We start from the raw sequence: 10,313 nt of genomic DNA, 5'->3' as shown, positions 1-10,313 counted from the left end.
GGGTCGACCGGCTCAGCAAATTGTTTTTGAATTAGAAAAAATCACACCGCTTATAAAAATGAAACTTAGATATCTTAAATAGTAATATTTATTGGACATCGCAACTAATTGAAAGTCCATAATGGTTAAAAGATTAAATAATAATATAATATAATAAAAGTGCTGTGAAACTACGAAAGTCCTCCCTTTTCAGGTTGTTGTTGTGATATATCGTAATCTTCATTCTTTCAACTGGCATTGAAGAGACATAAGTGTAACGCCTAAAATAATTCCTGTCGGCTAACAAAGACAGTTCTTGTTGAAGTCATGAATTCTTCCCATTGATCGGATCAGTCTCCCCATTTTATATATATTTGAAAGACACTAAATTTAACCAGTTAATTGCAGTGCTCAGGAAAGAATCTAATTATAAACTTTGATCCAAAAACTTAACAAATTCCTAAATTTGAGAGTTTTTGCCGAGATTTAAAAAAATAAAAAAATACGCCCTTTCGAAACGACACCATTAGGCCCCGTCGCCTAGGCATTCCATAAAGGAATATAGATAACCCATCAAACAAGATGTCTGATGTCCACAGGAATCACCCATGTTGTCCAAAGTGAGCAAATCGGGGGTTAATAATCTTGCCCAAGGAAAAAAAACGAAAGTGTCTGAAGCGGGGCTCGAACGCCGGACCTTTCGAGTCAGAGTGCAATGCCAAGATAGAGGTCATTTAAATCGATCGATATTTGAAGGACGAGTTTTCTGGCCAAAGTTTAAATTCGTACCTTTCAAGGGTGCGGCACTTTAGTGGTTAATAGAACTTTGATCTAATAACTGTTAATCTAAAAAAAACACCAAATGCTAAGGATTCCAAAAGCTTTCCCAACCCCGCTTATTATTATTATTTGTTATTATATATTATTTTATGTATTATTATCTATCATTATTTCTTCATTATATCGTCGTCATCATCATCATCATCATCATCATCATCATCATCATCATCGGATCACTATTATCGCTATCATCCCGCTTTTCCTCAAGGCCTTTTAATTGTACATCAAGAATGTCTTTACTATCCAAATTTCTTCCTGTTTACTGGCGCTGATATTATGATCTAAATGTGTTGCAAGTATCGTAAAACCCTTAAAAACAAAACAAAAACATCATATTTGTCGTCGTTGTCTTAATCATCCCTCTTATAAAACACCACAACCTTCTTTTATTTTTCCATTTCAGATGACTGTTTGCCTGAACTGTGAATAATTATTTTTAAAAAAATCTTTCCCGCCAAACATTTTATTAACTCACTCGCCTCGTTCTACAACCCGCAATGAACCGGTTTGGAGAAGAAAACGTGAACAACCATATCCATCGAGCACATATGGGCAATTTCAAGAGTAAAAGTCAAATGGAGAGAAATAAACAAAATACGTCATTTCCAGATGGACCACAAACTTTACTTCGAAAATCGGAACAATTATTGCTACAATCATATTATTACCGATCATTACACCTACATCAAAGACTGACATCACTAGAATCATTACTGCATCAACGGTCAAGAACACCACAACAACCAGTGTCATTGTTAAGACAAACACAACCGCTACTACCACAGTTACAACTACAACTACAACGACGACCAGAACCACAATCACCATCACCACCACAAGCACAATCTCCTCGCACTTATGCGCAGCTAGCACAACCTAGATCTCCACCAACAACCCAACAACTAATTCAATCGAGATCATCACCACCGATACGGGCCTTAAGACCTGTTAACAAGACGCGCAATCCGATACAATATTTTCTGTCCAGTGTGGCGTGTGGATACAATTCTCCTTCTAAAAATATACTCCAAGACAGACAAAATAATCTCACTGTACTTAAACCTCGAGTAGATTCCAGGCGTGAGCGAATAACAGTTGCAGAACAAACCATTGAACGGCATGGACCAAAACACAAAAATAACTCTACAGTAGAAAACAACACATATCCGACAAACAGAAATACATCTTTTGTTAACGCTCCCCCAAATATTGAAAATGCTCATCAAGATCCAAACAATTCCAGAAGTGATCCAAAATGTGAACAAAGGGAAGGTGTGCCCCAATCAAAACAAAATGAAAATGAAAAAGACTTTATTTATGAGATGGAATTATCATCTAAGAAAATTATGAATTCAAATAAACAAAATGGCACAAAAAGTGAATCTTCAACACTAAAAGTTGATCCAGAAACTTCAAAATTGCAAGTGACGAGCCAGTCAAATCCATTAGATCATGATGTAATTGCCCCTTCAACGAACAATCCACTCAAACCAGAAAAAGGTACAGGAAATCGCAATGAAACCCCTAGATTCGAAAAAAATCTTTTGCCCACAATTCACGAAGAGAATTTGGAAGATTTGAGCAATCGCGTGATGAGAGACGAATCAGATACTGTTCTTCCATTATTCAATTACGAAGACACATCTACATCAATTGATTTAGGGAAACAAAACGAATCGCCTGGAGAAGACCATTATCCCAAAAACGCATCTTTAAAAGGCGGTGTCCAATCTCAAACAAAACCATTTGGGTCCACGGTAATGCGAGCAATAGAACATGTGGATTATCCTCACCAGAGTGGGAGTCAGTTTGACCAAACATCCCCACATGCTTCTAACTGGAATCCTCTAACTAGCACCGATTCCCCTATTTGTGAAGGGGGTTCTCGAAATATTCATCCGGCCATGACGCCACAATGCACTTTTTCTGACCCACCATCAGATCCAAAAAAAGTAGTCGTGTCCGAAAAAGTCAAACATTTATTCCACGCAGCTGATGTGTTAACGAAAAATGGAAGCGAAGGCAGATGTAATGAAGAACGTGTTGAAGCATCAGCATCATATTCTCCAAATCCGAAAGACAATAACAGCCAAATACAAATTGTCTCCGAAACTAAAGAAAATGCAAAAGATATCCAACTCCTTCCAATCGATTTGTCGACGGAGAACGAGAGCATAAATATGTACAGCAATGACATTATCAATTTCAAGGTCACATCACTGGAAAAGTTCACTTCACATAATGTTATGGAGACGTTCATCGAATCCTGGAAAGTTGAACCAAATAATAATAAAACAAAGCAACCAGAAGACGAAGCTGGTCCATTTCAAGCACAAATAGGTGCTACCGGTGATTATCGCAAAACAAAAAGATCAACTGTGACTCAAAAGGTTGGAATTCTACCATATGCAAATCTACAAAATGGATATGTCCAAAACAATACGACCCAATCAAACGATACAGCCATCAAATCGGTTGTATTTTACAACACTTCCAATCACCACAATCAAATTCGTGATGCGGCGAGTCAAAATTTGAATAACCCATTCAACACTGTAAACAGCTCTCGAGTTGATGAAAATGAAAGTGTTTCAGTTTTACAGAAGAAAGCATCAGGGAATACATTGCAGAATCATGGTCAACCCTCACAAGGGAGCACTTTGGATACTATCCAACTTGTTCAGAAACTACAAGACCTCCTTTTAGAAACTCAACCCGATTTAGTTCGCGATCATTCAATTCCTCAACCAGAAATCCCAATTAACCGACAGAATGAACTTCGACAAACTAAACACAGCAAATCGCTCTCAACTGTACAAAATATACCACAGAAAAATGATAATAGTTCAGAAAAAGTAATATTAGATTCTGAATCGAAGTCACAAAATACATTTAACAATCAAGAAACGGCTCAAGATAGTGCTTCAGAGGCCGGGATGCAAGGTCTTAAAGCTTCACCCAATATGACACCTGGTGCAGAAATGAGATCACAAAGTACCGAAGACGCTAGAAAATGTTCGACGGAAATAGAAGCTAAAAAGAATGTTCAGTTTGATTTGCAATTTGCTCACCAATCCCAGATGTCCCAATCTTTGGCTCTTGGAGATGACCAGAGTTCTCAATCAAAATTGATGTCAGAGAAATCATCTGCAAATGAAATCTTTCTGGAGGATTCCAAGCCAATTGAAGATACGGATATTCTCGTCCCAAAATACCATGAGCTTTTAGAATATGACGAGGAAATTACCGTAGAAATGAAAGAAATAATACAAAACTCAGACATTGATAAAAATCTTCAAAACAATGCTATTGCAAACGCTGCCAAAGATGCTTACAAAACGTGTGATCCTCTTAAGTTCAAGAAGGTTTTGGACGATGGGTATGTATGGATACCACGAACGTCAACAATGGACCATCTTGAATCGCCACTCGCCAAGTATAACCAAAACACGGTGGATGGAAATCCTTATCACTGTTTTGCTGCATCTCAAAAGACAGGTAATATTTTATATTGGTCCCAATAGTTTATTCAATAAAACAAATTATCGTGAACGTAAAATAGCGCATTTTAACAATTTCATCTATCTCAATGAACTTCACAATGCTGTATTTTGTCTCATCTGGGCACGTTCTTTAATTCAATGTGTTAATCAGCAACACACAACAGTAGTGTGAATTAGACTTAAATGAGTTAAAACCAACGTATCCGTATTGTTGAGTGGGGTTTCTGACTCCCCATTGTGGGCAGGGAAGTACATGCTGAGTCTTCTATCCCCTGTATCTGTTTTTTTTCCAATTGCTTTCTGTCTTTGTCTTGGAATGAGATTATTTAGTTTGGTTCTGATCATGGCCGGAGTCCATGGCTGGGAGGAAAACAGTCGAATGTATAGTTTTAGTTTTTGGAAATGATATTTTATTCCTTGTAAATCATCTCTCTCTTATGTACTATTGTTTTTTTATATTCTTAACATATGATTTATAAACATTCTTAGTGGGGACTTGTGTTGATGTCTGGTTGAGACTTTTAAGTGATCTCAAACGAAGTATATTGATAGTGTGCTCTTGGAATCTACACCTGTTCCCTATTTGAACCATTTTTCCTTATCTTAATTTTTCATCAAGTCCTTTTAATTGTACATCTAGAATGTTTTTACAATCCAATTTTTTTTCCTTTTTACTGGCGCTGATATGACCTAAATGTGTTGCAAGGCCATAAAACCCTTTAAAAAATCAATATCCAGTCTTGCTTTATTATTATTTTAAGAAGTATTTAACATTAACTATTACTATGCGGCTAGGTGGTCTCATGGTAAGACACTTTTCTTCGGACTGGAATTCCCGGGTTCGAGTCCCACTCTGAGCGGCGCGTAATTGAGTCTTTAGAAAAGGCTCTTTACTCACATTACCTTACCGTGATCGGGTGTAAAATGAGTACATGGCCGTTAACAGCGTAGTCTCTGTCCAAAATAAATTGCCAAACAGGCATCATATCTCATCCAACATGGTGTTCCTGTTGGCTTGGAACCCTATGTAAAGTGCTTTGGGACAAATAGTGGATATTTGCGATATATAAACGCTCACAGTTTTTTCTCCATAAAATAAATGCATAGGAGACGGATGATCACTTATTACAATTTGCTCTACACCCAACTAAATACACGAGCCCCCCCCCCCCCTCCTCAAATAAAAAAAAATAATAATATAATAATAATAATAATAATAATAATAATAATAATAATAATAATAATAATAATATAGCGTCTTTCGTCGAAACCTTAAAGCGCTTTTTAAAAAAACAACAAAAAAAAAAAAAACACAAAAAAAACAACAGAAAAAAAAACAAAACAAATTCAAATACAATTTAACCAAAGCGTCAAAACAATTAAGAGCATAAAAGGGCATCAAAACATCATCAATATAAATGTCACATGCAATACATTTAAAATTCAATTAAGTAAATATTTCCTGAAAAGATATGTTTTCAGGCTTTTTGAAAATGTCTATTGAGCTCGAGAATCTCACAGATTGAGGGAGATCATTCCAAATCGTGGGTCCAAATTTCATAAGAGACCTATCATCAAAATAATTAAGTTTAGTTTTAGGAGATGCTAACAATTTTGAATCGTGGGATCTAAGATTTCTCAGAGGTACGTATGGTTGGAGTAAGTGTTGAATGTAACAACTTTCCAAAACGGCAATTGGATAAAAAGTTGGATAAAACCAGGGTTTGAGCGATGTTTTTATTTTCTTTAAGCCTGAAACTTAGTATTAGTACTCACTTGATGGCGCTGGTTTTTATTTTTTCTGGATGTCTGGGTTATTTGTCCTTTCCCCTAAGGATATTCAGGGAGTGAGATTAGCGGAAGAGTAGCGTCCTTTGATTGGACGTCACCTTACAGAGAGAACGTCAAAATGGTTTTGCGCATGCGTCTCTCTCTCCCTCGCTTTCGGTGAAGTGTCTCATGCGCACAACCAACATGACGTTCTCTCTCTAATTACTTTCCGCTCGTGACTTCCAATCAAGGGACGCTACTCTTCGCTAATCTCATTCCCTATAAATGGATTTCAATTCTGAAACCGATTTCAAACATGAGTTTATGTTAACTTGTTTCTCTATCCCTATCATCACACAGAACCCATCCAAGTGCCAGCCTTCATAGAAGATGCTTGGAATTCCGTAGCCCATAGATGGAAGGTTGTGCCAGGGGAAGATCCATACCGAGATCGTCAAAATCGAGGATGGGCCGACACTGCCTTCATGCCATTTGCCCACACCCGGCAAAGGGCCAGTGTGGGATTCGAATATCCGAATCTCGGCGAACTTCCAGCAATGCATATAACAACACGAAACCAAGAAGGGAGAGCAACTCGTCAAGGCTTGACCTCCGAAAGCGGACAGAGTCGGAAGTGTTTTAACGAGGAAAGGACTGCGGCGGAATCTGAGCCAAGCAGTCTCATGGAGAATAATGATATTAATGAAAAATGGCCGATTGTAGTGGATAGTGACAAGATTGTTATCCCCGACTGGCACTCCTTTAGATCTGTCATTGATTATCCCATGCATAGAATGCCATGGGATATTTCAGGAATGGACACAAGTGTTGAAAATCAGAGACAAAAAAGCGAATGTCGCAGAGAAGAGATAAAAGCAAAGTATATGCAAGATCAAGTGGTGGAATTAGAAATCATGCACGTTGCTCAATTGTATTAATAAACATTGTACAATTGTGAAAACTCTTATAAAATGTATTATTTTAAAAGTTTTTACTCCTGGTCTTAATACAAATACAAAATTGAAGACTTCCATGATTATTTTTTGTTTGAATACTGCTTTTTTGTGGCCATTATATTCTCAGAAAAAAGCAGTATCTTTTATTTATTGGCTTTGAAAGGACATAGAACTCGAGTTACAAGTTAAAACCATAAAAATAAAGCTAAAACCAAAAAAGCTTAGTCGCGTAAAATGTCTGTTTCATAGAGCTCACTAGACAAATATATTTGACACAAATGACGGTAAAACCGAATCTGCCTGTAGCTTAAAACAAAACAGAAAAAAAAACAAAGAAAAAAACCCCTCAAAAACCAACAAATAACAAAACCACCCCAAACAAACAAACATACAAACAAGAACTCAAACGTATAACATTTAAAAAACTGCTCACACAAAGAAACACACAATATATTTTCTGGGCGAAAAATTAATCCTCAGTCGTCTCCAAAAACAGTGTAAATCGTAGAACACACTTAGTTTGGAGGGTGGGAGACAACTAGATGCGGATCTGGGAATCTCGAATTTAGATGCTATTAATGTTTTAAATTGTCTCAAATTTACCATTGTACCACCATCTTGTTTTTTGTTTTTTGGCTTTTTTGTTGTTTTTTTTCCCCTTCAGGGCGGGGAAGGTATTAGGCGGAGAGTTCACTCTTGCTATCTCTTCTATCCAACTATGTTGTGTATTTCCCTTTTCCAGGTTGCTTCCTGCCTTTGTTTTGGAATGATATCAATTGGTTTTGACCTCACCCTGACCAGGGTCTTTGGCTGGAAGGGAAACAGTCAAATGTACATTATTAGTTTTTGTTGAGGCTATTATTTTTGTTGTTTACCAGTTAATCACCGTATTCTGGAAAAACTTGTGTATTTAAACATTTGGCCAGAAAACCTGCCCTTCAAATATCGATAGATCTGAATGACTCATCTTGGAAAAAATGTTCAACCTTAGGACTTTGCGTAGTTCCAGGTTTTGAGAGGTTTACAAAGGACGAGTTTACTGTCCAAATTTTTTGATATAACTTTTTCCAGAGTACGAAAACTTACTGGTTGTTTGCACAATTAGGTACATCCTGCTGCGAAGAATGTGGTGCGTGTGCAATCAAATGTAAATAATCTGGGTGGGGTTCCTGACCTCTCATTGTGGGCAGGGGGTACATACTGCGTCTTCTATCCCCTTATATCTGTTTTCCAGCATGCTTTCTGTCTTTGTCTTGGGATGAGATTATTTGGGTTTGTTCTGGCCCTGGCCGGAGTCCTGGCTGGGAGGGAAACAGTCAAATGCATAGTTATTGTTTTGGGAGATGCTATTTTTTTTCCTTGTAAATCATCTCTCCGTTATGTATTATTATATTTGTTATTTTTGTATTATGTATAATGTAAGCATTTGAGTGTATTTCTCTTTGTTGGATTTTGTGCTTGTGTCCGGATGAGACTTATAGGTGATCTCAAACTAAAGTACATTGGTGGTGTACTCTTGGAATTTACATCTGATCCCTATTTGTTCCCAGTTCCCCTTTGTCTTACTTTCTCTTGGGTGCTTTGATTGTAATTCTAGAACTTTTTACTATCCCATTTTCTTCCTTTTTACTGGCGCTGATATAACCTAAATGTGTTGCAAGCGCCGTAAAACCCTTAAAAACAAAACAAACAAAACAATGTGGTGCGTTTGCAATCAAATGTAAATAAAAATTTATTATTAAAAAACTTATTAAGCGGCATGGATACCTGTGACTATTTCACTACCGTCTTTCAATATTACAAATAAAAAAAGATTAAATTAAAAGCAAACCAAAAGCAACAGAGACGTTGACTTAATGATTATTTATAATTTTTATTTTTATATTTGGAATGTTATGTAAATCGAACTTTGCGGGTGGTTGGATGGGAGCATCACCCTTGAATCGTATACCTATGATGTTCTCATGGGTGTACGATCCGATAGTGATGTCGTTTCTTCTTCTCTTTACTAGCCTATCCTGCTTCTTTGGTTTTGTGATTGTATTTTTGGCGGGTGGTTGGATGGGAGCATCACCCTTGAATCATACACCTATGATGTTCGCATGGGTGTACAATCCGATAGTGATGTCGTTTCTTCTTCTCTTTACTAGCCTATCCTGCTTCTTTGGTTTGTGATTGTATTTTTGACAGGGGATATTTTTTTTCCTGTAAATCCTCTGCCTGTTTGTTCTTGGTTATTTATAATTTAGCTTATGATATCTTTAGGTTATGATTTTGATTTACATTTGTACTATTTTTGTTAGATTGCTTGTTTTTTTGTTTCAGCGGTCTCTCATATAACCTCAATTGTGTTGGAAGAGACCTAAAGCAACAAACAAACAAAAATTGTATTTTTGACAGGGGATATTTTTTTTGGTAAATCTTCTGCCTGTTTGTTCTTGGTTATTTATAATTTAGCTTATGATATCTTTAGGTTATGATTTTGATTTACATTTGTACTATTTTTGTTAGATTGCTTGTTTTTTTGTTTCAGCGGTCTCTCATATAACCTCAATTGTGTTGGAAGAGACCTAAAGCAACAAACAACAAACAAAAAATTAAATCGAACTTTAGTAGGTTTCGACAGCGCTTGAAATACTCAAATGTGACCATTCGCCTCAAAACGGTATTAAGTCGGATTGGTTAAGATGTTGAAAATTGTATTTATAGCCAGCAAGATCAGACTTGTGTTGAGTTTATACTATTTATTGAGGAGAATTGATATCATGCTAATGCCAACAATTTATATTTTTGACCAGTTTAACATTAAATTCGGCTTTTAAGCATATGGTTCGTTCTGACATAATACCGTTTTGAGAGGATGGGTCACAAATGTAAAATACTCATATTCAAATATTCCAGAAAATTGTCCATCTGGAAATGCTCGTTTTAAATGTCAAAGCTAGAAAATATTATGCGAGTCTACTAAAGGAATTGTAAAGACATTTGAATAAATGATTTGTATCCAAATTCACTGTTTTAAATGTTTTTTAACTGTAGTCCTTCATATATATTTTTTTCTGAGTCTCCCAGAGCCATTCGGCTCTTGTAGCCATCTTGGATCCGGAATTTAACCCGGTTTCTGGATGGGATCCTTTAATCTCCCACGGTGGGCAGGATGTCGCATGCTGTGTCTTCTATCCCCTTAAATATCTTTTCGGAGTTATCCGTCTTTATTCTTGAATACAATCGCTTGGTTTTTGTCCTGGCCCTTGCCGGAGTCCTT

At 36.7% G+C, this 10,313-nt stretch overlaps 1 protein-coding gene across 1 annotated transcript in view; it reads left to right on the top strand.

Annotated features, from left to right (window-relative positions):
• LOC144957468 (uncharacterized) overlaps positions 1–10,057 on the top strand; it is an 11,570-nt gene extending 1,513 nt beyond the window's left edge. The window contains exons 2-3 of the mRNA XM_078888753.1: positions 1,223–4,317; positions 6,453–10,057. Of these exons, the coding sequence (XP_078744879.1) occupies positions 1,317–4,317; positions 6,453–7,030 (3,579 nt within the window). The 5' untranslated portion in view covers positions 1,223–1,316 and the 3' untranslated portion in view covers positions 7,031–10,057. The remainder of the gene's footprint in view (positions 1–1,222; positions 4,318–6,452) is intronic.
• Positions 10,058–10,313: the final 256 nt, after the last annotated feature.

Source organism: Berghia stephanieae, chromosome 12, assembly GCF_034508935.2.
Source record: "Berghia stephanieae isolate SIO BIC M18660-M18661 chromosome 12, UCSD_Bste_1.3, whole genome shotgun sequence".
NCBI lineage: Eukaryota > Metazoa > Mollusca > Gastropoda > Nudibranchia > Aeolidiidae > Berghia > Berghia stephanieae.
Note: the sequence above shows the minus strand (reverse complement) of the source record. Positions and strands in the feature narration are given on the sequence as shown.